The sequence below is a fragment of the Pteropus alecto genome, unplaced genomic scaffold, assembly GCF_000325575.1.
Source record: "Pteropus alecto unplaced genomic scaffold, ASM32557v1 scaffold125, whole genome shotgun sequence".
NCBI lineage: Eukaryota > Metazoa > Chordata > Mammalia > Chiroptera > Pteropodidae > Pteropus > Pteropus alecto.
This window is the reverse complement of record NW_006436888.1, coordinates 4791315-4811915: the sequence shown is the minus strand read 5'-3', so window position 1 is coordinate 4811915 and position 20601 is coordinate 4791315. Positions and strand designations below refer to the sequence as shown.

The 20601-nt window shown below is 55.6% G+C and overlaps 3 protein-coding genes across 7 annotated transcripts in view; 2 read left to right on the top strand and 1 right to left on the bottom strand.

Annotated features, from left to right (window-relative positions):
* Nucleotides 1-8563: 8563 nt before the first annotated feature.
* On the bottom strand, nt 8564-13967 carry FBXO2 (F-box protein 2). Its single transcript, XM_006914357.3, has 6 exons — nt 13835-13967; nt 10343-10711; nt 9787-9916; nt 9619-9714; nt 9188-9326; nt 8564-8977 (listed from the first exon to the last, which is right to left on the bottom strand). The coding sequence occupies exons 1-6, from the start codon at nt 13854-13856 to the stop codon at nt 8843-8845; spliced, it is 891 nt and encodes a 296-aa protein (XP_006914419.1). The 5' UTR covers nt 13857-13967; the 3' UTR covers nt 8564-8842.
* A 25-nt stretch (nt 13968-13992) lies between these two features.
* On the top strand, nt 13993-19479 carry FBXO44 (F-box protein 44). Of its 4 annotated transcripts, none has more exons than XM_025048623.1 (6): nt 13993-14104; nt 15390-15678; nt 16842-16968; nt 17116-17211; nt 17321-17456; nt 18381-19479. In XM_025048623.1, exons 2-6 carry the CDS (start codon nt 15414-15416, stop codon nt 18561-18563), a joined length of 807 nt encoding a protein of 268 aa, XP_024904391.1. In that variant the 5' UTR covers nt 13993-14104; nt 15390-15413; the 3' UTR covers nt 18564-19479. The 4 variants fall into 4 exon arrangements, with proteins under 4 accessions (XP_024904391.1, XP_015446780.1, XP_006914417.1 ...); XM_015591294.2 differs by lacking the exon at nt 13993-14104 and adding an exon at nt 14398-14519; XM_006914355.3 differs by lacking the exon at nt 13993-14104 and adding an exon at nt 14399-14506.
* A 773-nt stretch (nt 19480-20252) lies between these two features.
* FBXO6 (F-box protein 6) overlaps nt 20253-20601 on the top strand; it is a 7313-nt gene continuing 6964 nt past the window's right edge. Inside the window, exon 1 of one of the 2 annotated variants that reach the window (XM_015591408.2) lies at nt 20253-20329. The gene's annotated coding sequence lies outside the window, so the exon portion shown is untranslated. The remainder of the gene's footprint in view (nt 20330-20601) is intronic. The other variant, XM_006914353.3, reaches the window with a different exon arrangement.

Genomic DNA, 20601 nt, shown 5'->3' with positions numbered 1-20601 from the left:
GAAAAGCCTGCTAGAATCAGGGCACGGGTGGGGGCTGCCTCTCAAGCTAGTTTCTTCCTTTCTTCCTCTGCAGTTCCTGGGCTATGTGGGGTGAGGGGTCCCCTGCTCCTGGGGACCCCTAGCCAGGCAGAGGGCTGAAGGCTAGGACTAGCCCGGGGATGGGCAAGAGGAGCAAATGGAGCGGGGGACCATGAGGGAGGCAGAGGGAGTCCGGGCAGAGCCCCTCATATGCTGCCCAGGACGCTGCACCCCTCGGTGAACTCTGGAGAGTCACTGTCAGCAGGGCCATGGCGGCCGAGAGCCTGCCCAGTGACGAGCGCCATGCCGAACACCCACGCATCCCCGCCCGAGGCCTGAGAGGGGTGCGACTCTGTGTTAGGTTTTCGCCCCCGCGCCCAGTCCCACTTCTTCGAGCCCACAGCATCTACTCCTTCGCTCTAGGCTTCTGGTTGTCACTGGTTGCCCCTCCCTCTCGCCATGACAGCTGGCTCGGAGGTGAGCATGCGAAGCCACTGGACTCAGTGCTGGAAAGACATAGATCTGGAGGTACCTGGCCCCTTCCGGAGTGAGCCTGCCTGGGATGAAGCCACAGAGAGCTGAGGGACAAAGGAAAAAACTGGCCTCTAGACCTAGCTATCCCTGAAAGAGATCTATCCTGGGCTTTTCTGTTGTGTGAGCCCCCAAATTGCCTTTCTGACAGAGTAGCAACCAGTACGAGGATTTTAGTAAACCCCACTTTTCAGATGAGGCAAACTGAGGCCCAGAGAGGTCAAGCTACTTAGGCCAAGTCATACAGCTATGGAAGGGCAGAACCAGTGCTCCAGAGAGAAAAGTTCCCAACTCCAGTTTATTCCACCTGAGAGTCCCTGTGGCGGGGGAGCGGGGGGGAGGTACTCCCGGGCCACATTCGGCAGGACCCAGAAGACAAAAGACAAAAAGATAACAGATTGCCCTCGTTACCATGTCAGCTGAGTAGCCTCAGACAAGCAACCTCACCTCTCTGAGCCTCAGGCTGAGAACAAGATGTGTTACCCCCCACCCCAGAGTTCAGGTGCTCCCTCAGACAGGCAGGACGGCTGCCTCTTGCCCCCCGCCCCAGAGGACTGTGAGCAGGGACCTTCCCCAGCCCGCACCAGAGGCCTCAGTGGCTTGTCAGACGCCCCCCGCCAACACACACACACACTCCGCCTGGTTTTAAATGTCTCTCAAAGACCAAATTCAATTTGGTATGACTCCGCCAGCTCTGCAGTGCAGAACTCATTGGATGAGGAGCCTGCTTCTCAGAGAATAATTCATTTTCCCGATGTCGGAGAGGAGAGTAATTGATCCAGGGGGCTGACGCCTCCCTCCCTCACTTCCTCCCAGGGACCATCTGATTCCAAATGCAGCCCTGAGACTGTTAGGCCGAAGTCATCGCAATAAATAGGAGGGGGGCTTCTGCTTTAATATATTGGATTATTCCACGCAGTGGTGACAAAAAACAAGATTTAATTCCCCAAGAAGGCCAGCCGAGAAAATCATTTCCTTTCCTGCTTCTCCCTTTCCTTTTTTTTCTTTTTCTTTCTTTCTTTCTTTTTTTTTTTTCAGAGACATCCTTGTCTCTATTTTCTTTCTTTCTTTCTTTTTTTTTTTTTTCAGAGACATCCTTGTCTCTACGCAGGCTTTGAGAGCCTCACTGCACCATCCGCTGTCATAGACGAGGGTCCACCAACCTAGGTCTTCTTCTGCTGTCCTGGAGAAGATTCACGACCCTCTCCATCCACCCCCCTCGATCATGTGTCCCTGAGGACCGAGGTTTCTATTCAAATTCAGATTCCACTACGGTGCTTAGCACATTGATAAATTATGACAATGACCCTGGGAAAAGGCAAGTTAGTGTCACAGCTCCAACTGACAGACAGAAAACTAAGGAAGCTTCTTTGGCTACAGCAGTAATTTACCTTTCTGCTATTCCTCAGTGAAGTGTCCACTCACTGCCTCCTCCAAGAAGGCTTCCCTGATTAAAGACCAGGTTAGATGCCCCTCCTTTGGGGTCCCGAAATACAGGGGCCTCCCCCTCACAGCCCTTTTATGATGGGGCTGTGGTTGCCCAACTTGTTCATTTTATTTATTTAACAAACTCATAAACATCGCTTTCTATACACAGACCCTGATTAAAGTGTTTGACAAACATTAATTCATTCGATCCTTGTAGCAACCCTATTAGGTAGGACCTAGGATCAGCCCCATTTTGCAGATGAGGAAACTGAGGTCCTACCTGGTTAAAGGACTTGGCCAAGGTCACACAGGCAGGAAGGGTCAGACTGGGAATCCAGATTTGTCTCCCCCAGTCATCTGCAAGCTCCCAGAGGACAAGGACCTCACTGGGTCACTGTTGTACCCTTGGACTATAACACAGAAGCTGCTCATTAAGTGCTTGAATGCTAAGTGCTTTCACATAGGAACCACAGGTCTCTCCGTGAGGCTGAGCTTAAATGTGTCATCTGCAGGACACAGAAATCCCGTTGACTCCAACTGAACTCTGAGGCACATGCCCTCTATCGACCCCACCCCACCCCCCGAAAGACCGAACCGCCCACAACAGTCACGTTGTGCTGGGAAGCCCTTTGGTGTGGGAGGAACTTCACCTTGGAGTGAGGCAGACCTCAGGGGGATTGCAGCCTTGCAAAGTCCTAGCTGTGTGACCTTGAGTGAAACTGCGCTTCTCTGAGCCTCAGTTTTGTCATGGTCTCTCAGATGGGAAAGATGATAGTACCCAGGCGTGCTGGGAGGATTAAATAAAACCATGAGCGAGTGGTGCTTTGAACACACACCTCGCACGCAGTGAGCATGCAGTAGGTATGGAACATCACAGGGCATAAAATGTGGACGATGAGGAAACTTTTGCCATGCTCAGAAAAGAACAAAACCTTATCGATCCAAGTAAATGAGGCAAGCTCTGAGATCTGGATGGAAGAGTGGATTTTTCTTAATAGTAGAGGTAAGATGGGTGAGTTGCCAAGAATTACCAAGAAGGATTTTGCAAATCACACACAATCCATTTGCTTCTGGGAGTTACCAAGATGTGGGAGGGTCTGAAAAAGGGAATTACTGGACCAGAAATAGCACTTGACAAGTGTTTTACTCATTCAGCAAGTACTATTGAATGCCTTCTGTGGGCATGAAGCCACACTGAGTGGGGGAAGCCACACGACTCTGGGAGGGGCAAAAGCTTTGAGGCTCCCTCAGACCCAGGCCTCAGGCCCCAGGCCCTAGACCAGCTAGCTCTGCAGGTTACAGCTCTGCAACCTCAACCATTAGACCTGTCTCACAGAGTCTCAGCTTCCTCTTCCATAAATTGGGATGACAATGACAAAATGAAGCCCCCCCTCCCCCGCAGGGGCCGCTGTGGGGAGTCTATAAGATAAGGTAGACAGGGTAAGAGATCAACAAATGTCAGTCCCAGTGGAGTGCAGTGGGCTGATCCATTTGGCTTCCCGTCTTGTGCAGAGAACCTGGAGGTGCCGGGAGCTGTGTCTGGAACCTTGGGCACCTCAGCTCCTCCGAGCAGCAAAGCAGGTTGGCAGGTGGGGTTGCAGGTGAGACAAGGAATGGAGCCAAGAGTTTCTATCTCCAATCCATGCTCTTACCCCTGGACGTCGTAGGGCCTCCCTGATTCCTAGGAGAGGAGGGAGGAGGGAAAGCAGGGCGGGGGGCGGGGTGGAGTCTGGACACCCCTGCATGCAGGTTCATTTATCAAAGGTGACCCCCGGAACCGAGCCCATGAGGCTAAGACAGGTCACAGAGAGATCCCCTGAAGGAAGAAAGGCAGGAAAAGGTGCCAGTTGGGCAAGTGGTCTGGGGTGGGGGGAACGGTGGGGAGCTCAGAGAGCAAATGCCCAGTACATGCAGGAGACGGGAATTCCCACGGAGCCCCCCTCCGTGTCCCGCAAACATCATCTGGGTTCCACGCTCCTCACAGCCCTCTCCTTGCCTCCAGCCCCTCCCCCATCCGGGGGGTTCTTCTTTACATCTAACTGAAATCTTTCCTGCTGTATCGCCAACAGACCCCAGAGGAAGCACTAGGAGATAGATGCCCCAGCCCTGCCTACCCCTGTCTGCAGAGCTCCCGGCTCAGGGCTGTTAATCCTTCTGACGATTAATTGGCTTTTGTTGGAGGAGAATGAATACCATCTCATCTTAATCTTCCTCATTATTCTCCTTGTTCAGCTGAGTCAACACAAGATTAGGGTTTAATTTATGGGGCAAAAAATAGCTAAGTCATTACTCACCAGGAGATCAGGGTTGGATCTGCCTGGGTGTTCTGTGTTCACTGAATGCCCAGAGATCTGTGGAGATGGAGATGGGCTTGGGGTTCTAGGCCCCAGACCTATTGGGGGCTGGATCCCTGGAGACCACCAGTCCTTCCTAGTCTTATAGGACTTAGATCTCAAAGGACCCAGCCTCTTAAATGTTTCTCAGGAGCTGCTGGCATAAGAGCATCTCCAAAGTGGGACAGAGAGCCCAACTCCTGCAGACCCGGACTCAGCCCCAAGCAATGGAAAGAAATCAGGCTTTGGGTTCAAATTCCACCTTCTGAGGCCTCTTCCTCTGTGGAGAACTGGCCGCGACCAGCCCATTCTGGGTTCTCCCTGGACAATGCTGCCACCTAGTGGTGATTAGAGGAACTAGTCCTTTCTTCCCTCTTACCTCTAGGTGCACAACTAAACATACCATGTCAACAAAAAAAAAAAAAACAGATTTACAAAGTAAATAAATCAGAAAGAGAGGGGACACTTTTTTTCCATTACAAAGTGGCTAAAGGGCTCCACCAAGAAATCTAAAAGGAAATTCATCTTATCTCTCCTGACCTTTTAACCGAGACCGCCCAGAAATACTTAGCACCCAGAAACACTTAGCGTCCCCTGCTTCTCCTGGGACAATGATATGCATAGAAGCCCTGGAGCCCTATGGTCCTTGTCATCTTCAACTCGTTCCACTTTTCTTCACCTTGAAGCCCTTGGCGGCTGCTCTGCTCTGTCCCCTGGCACGTGCCCATCTTTGCTCTTGCACCACAGTGAAGTCGCTAGGACTTGAGCTGGAAACCCAGCCTTGACTACTTACTTACTCATTGTATGACCCTGGACAAGTCACCTAACATCTCTGAGTCTTAGCTCTTTCATCTATAAAAGAGGCCACTGAACAGGTTAAAGGAGCCTGTGGGCTTAGCGCATGAATTAGTACCCTTGAGGTCTCGACAAATGCTTGTTGTTGTCACCATCATCGTTATCGTCATCATCATCATCTTGCTACTCTTGGGAAACTTGGTTTCATCAAGTAGCTTGTCATTTGTCCTAACTCCCTGCCCCTGGCTCCTGCTAGACAGAGCAAAATTTTTCCTTAAAGGACATCAATAGCATACCTGCTTCCTATAGCATTTCTACCTTATAAGACTGAGCACACAGTAGGTGCTCAGGAAACTCTCAGGATTGCCTGCCTACATCTCCAGCCTCATGTCAAACCACTTCCTCAGTTGCTCACTGATCTCCGGCCGTGCTGGCTGCCTTTCTGGTCTGTAAATAAGTTCATTCCCACCTCAGGGCCTTTGCATTTACTACTCCCCCAATGTTTTTCTTTCCCCAGATATCTGCATGGCTACCTTCTCCTCATCATTCATATGTAACTTAGAGAGGTCCTCCCTGGTCACCTTGACCAAAATAGCACTCACATCCTCACTCTCTACTTTGTTTACTATACTATAGAGGTCAAATGTCTAAGTGACTGAGTGACATTACCACCGCTTATTAGTGGCCTCAGGCAAGTTGCTTAACCTCTTTGTCCTTCAGTTTTCTCATCTGCAAAAATGAAATAATAGTTCCCACTTTATATGGTTATTATGGTGAATCAAGATATAGAAAGCTCTTAGAATAGTGTCCGGCATGTCTGTTAAGTGCTCTACCGTGTCAGTAATTATCTTGTTCGTTTATTTAGCTGCTTGTGTTATGTTTCTCCACTAGACTGTGTATTCCAGGATAGCAGAGTCTTTGTCTGTTTTATCCCTCCTGGCAGATAGTAGGTGCTCAGTAAATACCAGTTGATCCTAAAGGATCTTAGGGGACATGAAAGCTTCTCTCTCCTTAGTGATGTCCCTCCCCATGCCATTGGGCAAAGTGACCGGCCTGTCAGCTGTCTCTGGCTTGTGCACTCCCCCGCTGTCCAGAAAAGGCCCCCGAGGTGCCCCCTGCTGGACAGTGTAGGTTTTCCCTTGAAGGACGCTGGTGTCTGCAGTCCTGTAACTGCAGGGTCCTGAGGGGGCCCAGCTCTGCCCTCTAGATTAGAGACAGTGAAGCCGAGGAGTCAAGAGCATGCTCTATGGGGACTGGAACTTGTGTTTCTCCAGTTATTCTGTGTGTCATTTGCCAGGAAAGGATCTCATCCTCAGTGTCCTCATGTGAAGAAGGGGGACAACAACGCCCTCTCTGGGTTACGGAGATGGTGTGACAGGACGTGCCCTGTGCGTGGTGAGCCTTGCGGGCCCACCTCCCCCGGCCCCGTCAGCCCTTTCACGACTCGGAGCAGCTGGCTCGTGTTCCCAAGCTAAATCCTACTAGTGTATCTGACAGCTCCTCTAGCAACAGACACTAGGGAACATGGGTCTGGATCACCCCCTTATCCAAGCCCCTCAGGGCATCTCTGTGGGCCCCGTGCCCTGGGGAGAGACCACAGCAGCCTCAGGGCAGCGAATCTGGCCTCTGGGCTTCTGGCTCTTTCCTCGGAGAGCAGGCATTTGCCTGGAGGCGGCCTTGCTGGGCTTGCACCCTCTTACTCACCCCACCCCCACCTCCCTGGCTGCTGTCTCCCCATCGTGGCCCCAGAGACCGAGGTTTCCCCGGGCCCTCTCCTGCCTCCCTTCGCATTTGTTCTCGGCCCTCACCAATGCCCTTGGCTTTGGCTGCTGGCCACATACACTGCAACTCCTATGTCTCCAGCCCAGAGCCCCAGACCTCTTTCCTGAGTGCCTCGTGAGGAGAGCTCCCCCACCTACAGCACCTTCCGTGCCCCCCAAATTCCTGCCCTGACATCCGGTCCTCACAGGCATTCAGACACAGATTCCTGGCCTCTCATGCCCACTGCACCTCTGTCCAGCCTCCTTCCACAGCCCCAGGTTGGGCTCTGGTCCCTTCCCAACTCATCCCATCTGGCTCCCCACACGCCCGGCCTAGTCCCTCACCCCAAAGTTTCACATTGCCTACTACTCTTTGACTTAAACCTGGGAGCTCCCAGGGGTGACCGTCTTCCTTCATGGCCCCTCAACAAACTGGGCACCCAGGGCAGAGCATCACTTCACCTGTCTGATTTGAAACTCAGGTGGGTGTGGACAGTGCCCTTCCCATGAGACTGTGAAATCCCCTAGAAAGGACTGGGGATACCCATGGAGCTGGGGTTGTGCCTCCACCTTCAGACTGGGCAGCCTCTGAGGTCAGGGCTTTGCCCCACCCCACCCTCCCACCCCCGCCAGACTGAGAATGTCCCCAGAGCAGAGACTGTGCCTTTACCATTAGACTGGAGTCCCTGCAGGACATTGGACAGATCCTTTCCCATGGATCCCTCTCCTTGATGTGGCCAGGCCACTGACTCTTCCTGGGACAAGGAATGTCTTGCTCTCCCCTGTCACTTCAGGGCCCTACACAGGGCCTGGCCCAGGGTCGGGGCTTCAGGAATTGTGAGTGAATGAATGAATGAACTAATCAACAAAAACAGGCAGGCCCCAGCTTAAAACCTGCAACCCCACCTGACCTGCAGGTGGCATCAGGGCTCATAATCAAAGGGAAGCTGGAAAGGCACCGGGATTTTACTGGCCACCATATCAGAGAGGAGAGCAGATGTTTCAAGACCCGCCACCCCCCAGGACCAGCAGCTGAGTCATGGGGAGAGTTTAAGAGCTGCTGGGGAGGCTAGAGAGTGCCTGGCATCACACCCTTCTTCCCCCCACTCCCGCTTCAGCCAGTGCCAGGGGCCAGTGCTGGGCTGGCTTGGAAAATGCCCAATGAGACCAGATGCTAATGACCGGGAGGGAGGACATGGCAGGGAGGACGACATGAAGTGGGGATGAACTAGAGAGAGAAACCAAGTGGAGCCTTTCTGCACCCCCCACCTACGCCTTCCCTGCCCTGTACCCTAGGTCACAGGCAGCCATCCCTGGGCCCAGAAGAATTCGTACCCCAGATGAGGTGTTACCATCAGCCACCATCCTGCCTTCAGAAAGGAATGGGGAAGGGGATTAAGAGAGGCCTGAAGGCCCCCCTCCCCCAACCACACACACTCGGTTCTGGCCTCTGGACAGCTTGGGTGTCAGGCAGGCGCCAGGCCCAGTTCCCCACTTCTTGGTCTCACAATCCCAGCCTTTGTCCAGCTGGCCCAGGCCTGGCTGGCTCTGCACTGGCCCAATGGGCCCTGGAAACCAGAGCAGCTGGAGCCCCACCAAGTATTTTTCCAGGCTGGGCCAGGGGCCCTCAAGAGACAGAGAAGGATGCAGAGGGAGGGGTGTTCATTCTCCCATTGGTTCATTCATTTCTTCCTTGGACAAATAATATTTATTGAATGCCCACTTCGTGGCAGGCACTGTGCTAGGTGTGGGGGATTCAGCGGTGGGCCCAGCCCAGGGCCAAGCCCTCACCCATCTTATTTTCCAGATGCAAATATATGCCAACGAAACTCTTCTCTACCCATGTGGGGGCTGGGTTTGGAGTCGGGGCTGGAAGAGGGGTGCGTGGGATGGGTAAGGTGAGGGCGCTATGACTAAGGCCTGTGTACCCCAGGCCTCTGCCCCTCCAGGGCAGCTGGGGGAAGCTGGACGGGTCCCTCAGGGCTCCACCCACACGCTGCTGTTGGTCACACGAGCCCCAAACCAGCCCTTCCAGTAGACGGAGTCCTGCCCGCCGTGCTCGAAGCGGACGAAGCGAACGCCGGGCCCGTAGTCGGTGAAGGTGTGGGAGATCTGGGGGGTGAGGAGAAGGGTCAGGCTCGAGACCCCAAGTCCTACCCAAACCACCCCACCCTGATGCCCTGACCCGCCTCTAGACTCCTCGATTTCTTAGCCCTGGGTCCCTCCTCCTCGCCTCTGGGCGCCCAGCCCCGCCCTTGGGGCAGGGTTTCCGCAAGCCCCGCCCATCGCCCGGCCCCGTCCCCCCAGGGCCTCCAAGCTCACTTCGATCCAGCCCCCGTCTTCGCTATCTTGCGGCACCGCCACCTGCCCGCTGTTGAACTCGGCCAGCACGTCCTCGTGCTCGGACAGCAGCTTCACCGTGAGCTCGTACAAACAGCCGGCGTCGCTGCGGCCCGAGTACCTGCCCGGAGGAGTGAGCGAGCGCGCGGGCCGAGCAGGCACCCTGGGCCCGGCCTCCTACACAAGGTGACCCTGCGACCAGGGTCCGACGACCAGGGTCCCCACTTTACAGATAAGGAGTTTGAGGCCAGAGAGAGAAAGTGACTTGCCCGAGGTCCCAACTCCAGGACCAAAACAAACAGACAAAAATTGCCAACATTTAAACTCAGGAGGGAAGGTAGATTTCACCTCCCAGAGACCGAGGGCCACGCGGCTTTAGTTCCCCGCATCCCCAGTCCCCCCGGGCCGCTCACCAGTCCTTCACCACGATGGCTGGCTGAGTGGTGTCCAGCAGCTCCTCCCAGTAGCCCTCAGCCTGGAGGTCAATGACCTGCGCTTTGCGACACCACCTGCGGGAGGTGGAGTTAGGAGGGAGCGGAGGTCCCCTCCCCGTCCTTGGCCTCCATCCCCCGTCTGCTTACTCAAAGGAGGAGGCGAAGAACTTCTTGACGCTCTCGTCGTGAATGAATTCCAGCCCGCAGTCTCCCGGCAGATCCTCCACCCTCCAGCCGTCCCCACCGTGCTCCACATCGCACCAGCCCTCCAAGTCCTCTGTAGGAAGACGACAGTCCCACTCTGGCCACCCATTCCCTGCCGAGGGTGCGGCAGCGCTGGCTCTGGCCCCTGAGGTCGAGGCTGGGTGAAATGGTCTTTTAACGGTGTGATGATGGTGGCGTTGAACGGGAGGCGTTTCCTGTTTGTCCCAGATTCTCTTTCACTCCTGGGAGAGTCCTGTCTTGCCCCCCGGCTCACAGAGAGTGGAAGGACCTGGGAAAGAGACCCACTCCCCTCATTCCCCCAGGGAGCAGGCAGACGAGGAAATAATAATACGATGATTGTTGGGACTACTCTGTGCTGGGCATTGTGCCAAGCGCTTTATCTCATTTAACCCTCAAAGCAGGCTAGCACTGTTTGGCCCATTTTCCAGAAGGGAAAGCTGAGCCCCGCAGCCATGGGATAATAGGTCCTGACCCTCACCTTCCCCGCATGGGTTGCGCAGCAGGTTGCGTCGCCTCTTGCTCAGGAAGTAGAACTGCTGCCAGTGGTCTCGCTCGTCCTCCGCGCCGCCCTCGGGCACCAGCCCCTCCTGCTGGCACTTGAGCAGCCACAGGGGGGCGCCGTCCACCAGCTCCTTCCAGCGGAGGCACACCAGGCGGCAGGCCTGCACGAGCTCCGCAGCCGGCAGCTCCGCCAGCACGCGCAGCAGCAGCGGCTCCGGCAGCTCGTCCAGGTACGCGGCTTCCTCCTCCTCCTCCTCCGGCCGCTCCTCGCCGGCATTCGACTCCTCCGCACACGCCTCCTCCTGCTGCTCCTCCGGGCTTGCCTCCTCCGGCTGGCCCACGCTTTCTATGGGCAGGTGCGGGGTGGGGGAGTGGAGGGGGGCCGTGACTCCCCCTAGACTGTCCTCCCCCACGCCCCAAAACCGTGATGAATCGGGTACCCATCCCCGACCCACCCTCGGACAGTCCGGAGCTAGGGCCAGTGGAGGAGGCACAAGGGAATCAGGGCCACAGACCAGCCTCAAGTCCGAAGAGTGGCCTCAGAGGCCTATTTCCCCTGCAGGGCCAGTACATCCCACAGAACTGGGATGAGCGGATAACAGAACTGATACTATTAATAACAAGACTGCCTTAACGTTTCGCATATGAACTACTTTAATCCTTCCAACCACGCTCTGACAGCCCGGCTTCTGGCACTTCCTCCCAGACGCCCTCCCAGACTTCCCAGTTACATCCTCTCGCTGCTGGAGTTCCAGTCCTTCCCAGGTTCGTCCTAGGGTGCATGGTTTATAAACACCTTCCTTGGGACTAGACTGAGGACATGAGGACAGAAACCAGGCCTGGGAAAGTCACTGCTTCATTCCTGGTACCTGGCGTCTGGCACCCTGCCTGGCGCGCTCGCTGTCAGCAGCCAATGTTTATTGGGCGCTTAGCAATTGTAGGTACCGTTCTGAGCATTTTAACTTGATTTCCTCTTTAAAGCCCACGGCATCTGTTTGAGGTTGTTCCTATCACTGTCCCTATTTCACTGATGAGGGAACTGAGGCACAGAGAGGTGAAATGGCCCAGCATCACACGACAAACAGCTGGTTGGAGCCTGGCTTTGAACCCAGGCAGTCCTGCCTCCGAGCCACCTTTAACCACCACACCTGGATAAAAATAATTCATGGAATTACGAGGCACTGTTATGATTTTGATGCTGCAGATGAAAATGCTCAGGCTCAGATGAGAAGTGACTTGCCAAAGGTCGCACTGCTAGTATTAGGGCAGGGGACATGGGGATCTGAGGCCTGAGGGGGAGGGAGAATGGGGCCGTATGACTTGGTGATCAGGGAGGAGGGCTTGTTAAAAGAGACCGTGTGCCAAACAGGGAGATGTAATAAGTGCTTGGGAAAGGAAGGTTTCTTGACTCCTTTTCCTATCCGTGGCCCTCGGTTTCCTCATCTGTAAAATGGTGGTAATCCTGGTGCCAGGCCATTCAGACAGTGCTGATGTTCAAATCCCCTGACGAGGGGGCAAATGTCAGGAGGGGAACAGATGTCAGGAGTGGCCGGCTAGACTGCCTTCTGGATCCCAGCCAGCCTCAGCTAGGCCATGGAAGCCTTGAGTAAGCAGACGTCAGGTACTCCAGTGTCTCTGGAGGGAGAGACTGTGAGGACTGTGAGGAGACAAGGCCACTCTGGGTGACGGAAGAGGCCACAGCTCCCAGACTGGACGTCAGGTACTCCAGTGTCTCTGGAGGGAGAGACGGTGAGGAGACAAAGCCGCTCTGGGTGACGGAAGAGGCCACAGCTCCCAGACTAAGGATGGGGGCGTTCTTAAGGGTTGGACCCTGGAAATTCAACTATCAGGTGATAGTTGAAATAGGCCAGGCACTGGGGCAGGGAATAGGCAAGGCTTGGACCCAAGTCTGAGTGTTGCCAGGAGCTCGGCCTGCCAGCCCTTCACCTCTTCACATGCAGCATTCTCCCTGTTCCCACACAGTCAGACCCTTGAGAGCTAAATCAGGGTTTACCTCTTCAGAGCCCAGAGCACACAGTGAGTCCTCACTAGATCTTATTTCGTGAACATTATTATTCGGCACAGCACATTCCCTTCATTATTAGTTTTTCATTTTGTTTTGTTGCCACATCTTTCTGATGTGGTGCTTTACCCTCTCCCTTTTGGCAAAGAGGAAACTAAGGCCCAGAGAGGCTTTCTGGCTTCTCCCGAGTCACATCGCAAAACAATGGGCAGAGAGGAAAATGCCAGGCCTTGAAGCCACATCACCTGCCTATCCTGCTGCCCACAACTCTCTGGGGAACAGAGCCCAGTGTCCTCACCTCTCCACCCCTCCCTCTGCCCTGCCCTGGCCCTGGTGGACACCTGATGCTCTCCCGAAAGGTGCACCTCGCCCAGTCCCCTCTCCTGGCCCCAGGCCTGGCACTTGAGGCCCTAGATCTGATTACAGGCCCCTCACCCCTGCTCAAGCACACACAACTCCCCACATTGTTGCTGTCGGAAAGTTATCTGGCTCCTGGAAGCTGCCTCCATGGCTGATTCACTCATGTGGATTGGGCCCTGGAGTCCAGGGAATAGCTGGGCCCTGGGAAAAAAGCGGGAGCCCATCCTGGGGCCATATGAAAGATGTGGCAAGGGGGCCTTGGATTGGGAGTAGGAGCTGAAGGAGCTGGCAGTTTCAGGGCTGGGAGGGGGCGCTTGGCTACCTGAGTGCGCATTAGTCTGTTCCCTATTGCCTCCCCACTCAGTAATGCCCACTCTCAGATGAGCCAGCTGAGAAAGGGGTGGGGAGATCTGCAGGCAGATCTGATCCCACCCTGACTCAGCAGGCAACCCCTACAGGCCCAGCCAGCTGGAGGGATGGGGAGGGGGTTCTCTGGTGCCAGACAAGATGACTGGGCAGTCTCAGAGGGCCCTAGCATGAGCTGGCATCCCAACTCTCCCTCACTACTGGCCTGGTCCCCACTGGGAATCTGGCCACTCAGATGAAGGTGGCCCCTCCAGACAAGGGAGTCCTGGAGGAAGGCCGGGATGGGGGTGGGGAGAGGACCATAATGCCAAGAAATCCGTGGGGATTCAGGCGCCTCAGGAGCCAGAGCTGGCAAATGCAAGAAGTTGATGGAAGAAAAAGGCTTGCAAACCTCCTCCATCCCAGATGCGTCCCGAACTCCAAACCAATAGACCCTCAGGGCGCTGGGAGGCAGGAACATGGGATTACTCCAATGCCATTTTCTGGGTAAAGGGGACCCAGGAGTCCTCCCTACCTACCTGTCACCTCTTGAGGCCTCCCACCAGACCAAGATACCAGAGAAATGTTCTCTTTTGCGACTGTCTCAAGGGCTTTGCTTAGGCGAAAGTTTGCGGCGCTGGGTGTCGAGCCTCCCCCCTCCTCTGATGCCCCCTCTCGGGAGCACTCGCCTGCCCCGGTCTCCCCTCCCGGGCTGAGCGAGTGGGTTCGGGCGACGGCTACCTGGATCACCGTCTCCGTCCATCGCAGTCGGGGGCGGTCGCGAGAAGAGGAGGAGCGGGAGCGCTGCGGGGCTGTCGGGGACCCGCGGCAGTGACGAGTCCAGGTGCTGCCCGCGTCTGGGTCGGGTCCCGGCCCGCCGCGCCTCTTAAAGGCGCCCTCCTCTGTCCCCGCCCCGCCTTTGGCCCCGCGCCCGGACGCCCCGCAATACGAAGCGGTCGGCCGGAGGCCTGAGGCTGCAGGTTCCTCGCTGGACCCAGGAGGCCGGGAAAGGTCAAGAGTCGGCTTTTTTTCTTTCAATGGGGGGTCCGATTGGAGGCGTCTCCCAGCTCCCTCCTAGGGTGGCCGCTGCGAGGAGGAGGCGAGGGGGCAGGGAAGTCTGGGTCATGTGGAGGATGCGGGGAGTGCGGCCGAGGCCGAGCGGGGGTGCAGAAGCTCCTCCCGACACCCCTCCCCCCAACCCCGGGTAATTTTCCTACTTCGCGGTAGGGGGCGCGTCCCAGGTCCCGCGCGCCTCGGTGCAGCGCGGATGGAGGCGGGCGGTGGAGGCTGGGCCAGCAGGGCCGGGGCGGGGCCTGGCGGGCCGGGGCGGGGCCGCATCCATCCGCGATCCCGGGCCCAGGCAGGCTCAGCACCTGCCGCCGAGCGGGATCGTGCGCGCGTGGCTGAGCTCAGGTGACCGGCCAGGGTAGGCGCGGGCGGGTCAGGGTCTGGCGGACGGGCTCGGGGGACGCGCCGCAGTGAGCGGAGGGAGGCTCGGGGAGACGAGTCGCAGGTTGCGGGGGCTGCGTGGCAGGGCCTCCTGCGGCGCGGGCAGAAACCCGGGCTGGGGTCGCCCTGGAAGCGCAGGGTTCCGAGCCCCGACTTTGGGGGTGGGGGGGATATTTTAAAGTCACAACACGGTGGGAGGCCGAAGACGCGCAAGGGGTCCTGGGGCTGCAGCTCAGCCGCGGGGATGGGTGCGAAGGCGTAGGAACGGCCTTTTCCCACCGCCCTCCCCTTCTCCAGTCCTAGCATGGCAGAGCATTTTCTCTGCGGTCTTGAGTCGCTTGAGCCCTTCGGACCTCTGTCGGAGACAATAATTATTCCTGTCCCCAACATCCCCCCTCCGTCCGTGTTGAGGACGGGAAAGAGAATGCAGAAGGCACGGGACAGGCTGGAGGGTTCTGCGGAGCTGCGCATTGTTACTCCTCCTTCTCTGCTCTGTTGCTGCCTGTGTGACTTTGGGCAGATCCTGCCATCTCTCTGGACCTCCCCAGCCTCCTTTACAGGCTGTTGTGAGGTGCCAGTAAAAATATATATATATATGATCAGAGCTCGCCTCTAACAGCTTCAGTTGTCTGTGTCCCAGGCTCCTTGAACCCTCCCCCCGGGAGGTAAGTACTGTTCCTGGCCCCATTTTACAGAGGAAGAAGCTGAGGCTCAGAAAGGCACAGCGACTTTCCTGAGGCAGTGAATGGAAGACCTGGGATGGGAACTTCCACCACCATGGGGTGCAGCAAATGCCAGGTCTTGGGGACAGGGCCGGGTCTGTAGCTTCGCTTTTCAATAATCACAGAAGAGTGTCCAGAAGCCAGGAGCCATGGCCATGGGGAACATCAACGAGCTGCCTGAGAACATCCTGCTGGAGCTGTTCACACACGTGCCCGCCCGCCAGCTGCTGCTGCGCTGCCGCCTGGTCTGCAGCCTCTGGCGCGACCTCATCGACCTTGTGACCCTCTGGAAACGCAAGTGCCTACGGGAGGGCTTCATCGCAGAGGACTGGGACCAGCCTGTGGCCGACTGGAAGATCTTCTACTTCCTACGAAGTCTCCACAGGAACCTCCTGCACAACCCATGTGCTGAAGGTGAGGTACAGAGCGGGTCCAGTGTGCCCCCATCACACACACACTGTCAAGGTACCAGCTGACGTTTATTAAGCACTTACCATGAGCCAGGCACTCTTAATGCCTTTAATCCTCACAATCATTCTGAAAGGTAGGTTCTGGAAATGCATTCATTTTTCAGATTAGCAAACTGAGGCCAAAAGTGGCATTTCTTATTCCACTCTTATGTCCCCAGTGTGGCCTTTCCTAGGAGAGGGAATGTTGGCCAGTTAGGACCGCTCATGCCCTAGACACAAAACCAGGAAGTCAGCCATATTTTGTTGGCCTAGTTCCCAGACTCTAGGGCAAGCTAGGCCTGCTAGGACTGTCACAGAGGCCGAAGGGGGCTTTGCTAATAGGAGCATGAGAGATCCAGACTTCTTTCCACCACATTACAATAACAAATAAATCAAGACTTCTGCAATCATCCAGAACCCCCTTTTTGCCTTGCTATATTATAACGTGTCAGCTGGACACTGGGATGGAATGGGAACCTCAGTCTCCATCATATGGCCAAATTCTATAGAAAAATAATGATAAAACAACTCCAAGCCGCCCAGAGCTTTTAGACGCCTGCCTCACGTGACTCCCCAACAGCCATGTTCCTGACCAGCAGTTGGCACACCATGGTCCATGAGCCACGTCTAGCCCAGGAGCTAAAAATATTTTTCACAGTTTTATAGGGTTATATAAAAAAAATACCTATGGGATAGAGACAGTATGTAGCCCATAAAACCTGAAATATTTTGACCTTTACAGAAAAAGTTTGCCAGTCCTTGTTCTTGACCCCAGTTTCCAGAGGACAAAACCAAGGCTCAAAGAGGGAAAGCATCTTGCCTAAGGTCACGGAGCCCACTGTTGGTAGAGCAAGGACTAGCCCCAGCTCTGGCCAGTGTCGGAGAGTTCTCTATCACAGAAGGGGGCTGGTCGTTTATATCATCGCGTGTCTCAGGATTTGCGGTAGAAGTCACTGACCATGGTACCTGACACACAGAAAGCACCTAATACAGGGGGACACTATTGATCTACAGTCTTCCACAGCATGGGGCTCAAGGACAACTGCCGAAATCCAGGGAAGAAGGGCCCCTTGGGAGAAGGTGACCGCTGGGGGCTTCCCTCTAACGTGAGCTCTGCTTTCCTGCCAGAGGGGTTTGAGTTCTGGAGCCTGGACGTGAATGGAGGTGATGAGTGGAAGGTGGAGGATCTCTCTGGAGACCAGAGGAAGGAATTCCCCAATGACCAGGTCAAGAAATACTTCGTGACTTCTTATTAGTAAGATCCAAGGTCGGGGGGTCTTGGGGTGGGGGGAAGCCCAAGTCACTGCACCCTGGGATCTCTTCTGCTCTGGGAGGGCAGTCCTAGCCCCCCCGGTGCCCTAGTGGTGAGCCCCAGCCCCTCCCACCCTCCACCCACCCCCAGCACCTGCCTCAAGTCCCAGGTAGTGGACCTCAAGGCTGAAGGGTATTGGGAGGAGCTGATGGACACCACACGGCCGGATATCAAGGTCAAGGACTGGTGAGTGCCTGCGGTGAGGGTCTGGGGGAGGGGCCTGCCACTCAGGCACCCCATCCCCACCCTGCCTCCCATCTCCAAGGCCCTACTGGGTCTTCCTCTCTGCCTGCAGGTTTGCAGCCAAACCAGACTGTGGGTCCAAGTACCAGCTGTGTGTTCAGCTCCTTTCGTCAGCGCATGCGCCTCTGGGGACCTTCCAGCCAGACCCAGCAACAATCCAGCAGAAGAGCGATGCCAAGTGGAGGGAGGTGTGTGGGCCAGAAAAGGGGCAGGGGGCACATTGCCCAAGGCTGAGACTGTAGCCACGAGGTCTGGGTTCAGATCCCAGCTCTGCTGCTTCTCTCCTGGGCTTCGGCTGCTCTGAGCTCTGAAATACATCAGTGAAATGATGCTGGTAAAGCCATATTCAAAAAGGTTGACTTATTAATTACTAATATTGGTTATTACTATTATCTAGGCCGGGGTCAGCGAATGTTTTCTTAAAAGGCTAGATACAAACATTTTAGGCTCTGTGGGCCGTACTGCGTCTGTCACAGCTATTCGACTCTTCTTCAACTCTGCAGTTGTGTTTTGAAAGCAGCTTTAGCAAATGGACATAGCTGTGTTCCAATAAAACTTTATTTACGAAAATAGGCAGTGGGCTCCTAGGCTAAAATGTGCCAACTCCTAATCTAGACCAGTGCTGTCCAACAGAACTTTCTGCAGTAATAGAAATGGCCTGTCTGCACCGTCCAGTATGGTAGTCGATAGCTACATGTGACTATTGAACAATGAGAGCCAGTTCCTAATGCGACTGAGAAACTGAATTTTTGATTTTATCTAATTTTAGTTCATTTTCATTAAATAGCCACACTTGTCCAGTGATGACCGTATTGGACATCGTTTGGCAGCTTGCAAAGTTTCCTTCAGTTCTCCTGAGCTGTATTTGGATAATCCTGTGGAGTGGACCCTCCAAGATTTTACTCCATTTTACAGAGGAGGAAACTGAGGCATAGAGAGGGGAAGTGGTCTGCCCCAAATCACAGAGTTATTGTTTAAACTCAGTTCTTCTGACTCCTGGTCCAGCACTAAGCTATTAGCCCCTTCCTTGTCCCCCTGCCCCTGCAGGCAGTGCCACCACCCTCAGGGACAGCTCCCCTGACCTCTCCCTCCCTCCATCTGCCCCTTCCCAGGTCTCCCACACGTTCTCCAACTACCCACCCGGCGTCCGCTACATCTGGTTTCAGCACGGCGGCGTAGACACTCACTACTGGGCCGGCTGGTACGGACCGAGGGTCACCAACAGCAGCATCACCATTGGGCCCCCCACTGCCCTGATGTCCCCGAGCCCCCATCCACAGAACCCTGACTGGTAAACTTCTCTCAGAGAAAGGCTGGGCTCGGGAAGGGGAGGTGGACCAGGCTCCCCCAGACCTCCTAGTTCATCCTTGCCCTCCAGTCACCTCTTCTTTATGAGGCTCTTGGTTCATGTAGCCCCCACATGCTGCAGGCAGCCAGCTCTCCACCCGAGGGCTCAACCTGAATGATGGTGAGGGAGGCCTGTGTAGGCACTTTTAAGAGCTAGGGCCCCTGAAATTAGAGAGGTACAGGGTGTTCCCCCAGGCTCCTCCCCCTAACTCCTCTAAGAGTGGGTCTCCAAACTCAGATCTATGTTTCTACCTTCCCCTCCTGGACCCTTTCTCCCTATCTTTTTTGGGTGTCCCTGGAGCAGGGACAGTCAGGAGGACATCTGTCGAGCCTGTGGCTGGGAGGTGACTATGTAGCTCAGATAGATCCGAGAGTGGAAGGAGGGCTCTTCTGGCCTGTCCTCTCCCATTCTGCTGCTCCCAAGCTCTCACTATGCCTGCCCACTCAGAGCGGTGGCTTTGGCCCAGAGGCTCAGGCCTGGTCTCAGCTGGACAGGCCCAGGGTGGGGTGGGGTCCGTGCCAGGTCTGCACTGTTCACATTGTCAATGAAGCCTCAGAATCCAGATGGGGTTGGGGGTCTCCAGAAGACCCCCGGAATCCTGTGCACGGTAACCCAGGGCCGGTGGGGGCAGGACTGGTTTCCGATTCTGAGAGCTAGGATGTGTGAGCAAAGGACGAGTGGGGTAGGGGGTTTTCAAGGACTGTCTGTCCCCCGCCATGCCTAGGCCAGGCTCCCTGTGGCTTGGAGAGTATTCCAAGTCCCCACGCCACCCAGGACCTCCCCTCCCCTCCTGCTGGAAGGACAGCAGTGCTCTGCTTCTGCCCCTGCTGCATGTGGCCAAATAAAAGGTTTTCCCAGCCCAACTTGTGCCCTGTGGTTTTTTGCAGGAAAGGGCAAACTTCATGGGAGGTCCTAGACTTGCAGAAGGTGCAATATAGTGTGGCTTCTGTTCCAGGTACAGAGAAGGGTTGACATTTCAGGAGCAAGACCATCGCAGAACCAGGGTCATGGGACACACCCCTCGATAAGCTGCAAACAGCCCACCCCAGCAGTCCCCAGCACTACCAGCTTCCTCTGGGGCCCTGGCCACAAGCCTGGGGGTAGGGGCGTGGATATCCCTGGGAAGCCCTTGTGTCCACCTTATGCTGGGTCAGCAGGGACATATCGGCCACTTCTTACCGGTGTTTCCAAGAGCTTTACTGACATTAGATGAAGCCAAAGCATTTAGAACGGTGCCTGGCACATAGTCGGTGTACAACAAATATTGTTTAAATATAATTATCTTATTCAACAGTGAGCTAGATTAGGACCTCAGCCAGGGCAGGGACCACCACTCACTCGCTGTATGGCAAGTTAGCAAAAGGACAGACACCCTTCCTTGGAGAAGATACTGCCCTAAAGAGTTAATGCAACCTGAGCCAGGCACCCTTGTGCAATGCACAGCATGCACAACACTTTGTAGTGGCTTGAAGTACCAGGTACTCGATAATTACTTGTTGAAAGAGGAAAGAAATTAATGAATTTAATGCCGACGAAAACGCAGAGATGTTTATCTTTGAGTCAATTAGGGCCAGCCTTAGTCACGCTCTGGAGAAGGCAGGAGCCAGGGGAAGCCACTTTCACTTTTAGCAATCACCCTCCAGGGAGTGGCTCGCGGGCCCAGGCCCGGGAACCGGTCCCACCCACCCTTCCTCTTCTGGGGTACAGACTGAGGTATGAGGAGTGGCCCTCGCAGGGGCGGGGGCTTGGTTAGGAGGAGCCTGGGGCTTTCCCGGAGGCAGAAAGAAGCGAAGAGAAAGGATGGGTCCCGGCTGCCGAGCCCCCTGGCGGGGAAGACGCGTTCGGGAAACGAGGTCCTCCGGTTCCCGTGGCGCGACTCGGGCCCTGAGGACTCCAGACCCCCTTTCCCGTGGCCCGCCGTCCGTCCCGCGAGGCCAAGGTCACAGCCCGCTGAGCCCGAGGGGGGCGGGCCAAGCGCGGCGCGC

Bases quoted from the DNA above. Each gene is read 5' to 3' on its own strand.
- FBXO2 (XM_006914357.3), bottom strand. From the start codon at position 13,856: ATGGACGGAGACGGTGATCCAG. The intron at 9,917-10,342 runs GTGAGGGTCAGG...GTCTTCCTACAG, and splicing joins GCGCAACCCATGCGGGGAAG to AGGACTTGGAGGGCTGGTGC. The intron at 9,327-9,618 runs GTGAGCGGCCCG...TCCTCCGGGCAG, and splicing joins GCCATCGTGGTGAAGGACTG to GTACTCGGGCCGCAGCGACG.
- FBXO44 (XM_025048623.1), top strand. From the start codon at position 15,414: ATGGCCATGGGGAACATCAACGAGCTGCCTGAGAACATCCTGCTGGAG. The intron at 15,679-16,841 runs GTGAGGTACAGA...CTTTCCTGCCAG, and splicing joins GCACAACCCATGTGCTGAAG to AGGGGTTTGAGTTCTGGAGC. The intron at 17,212-17,320 runs GTGAGTGCCTGC...CTCTGCCTGCAG, and splicing joins GATATCAAGGTCAAGGACTG to GTTTGCAGCCAAACCAGACT.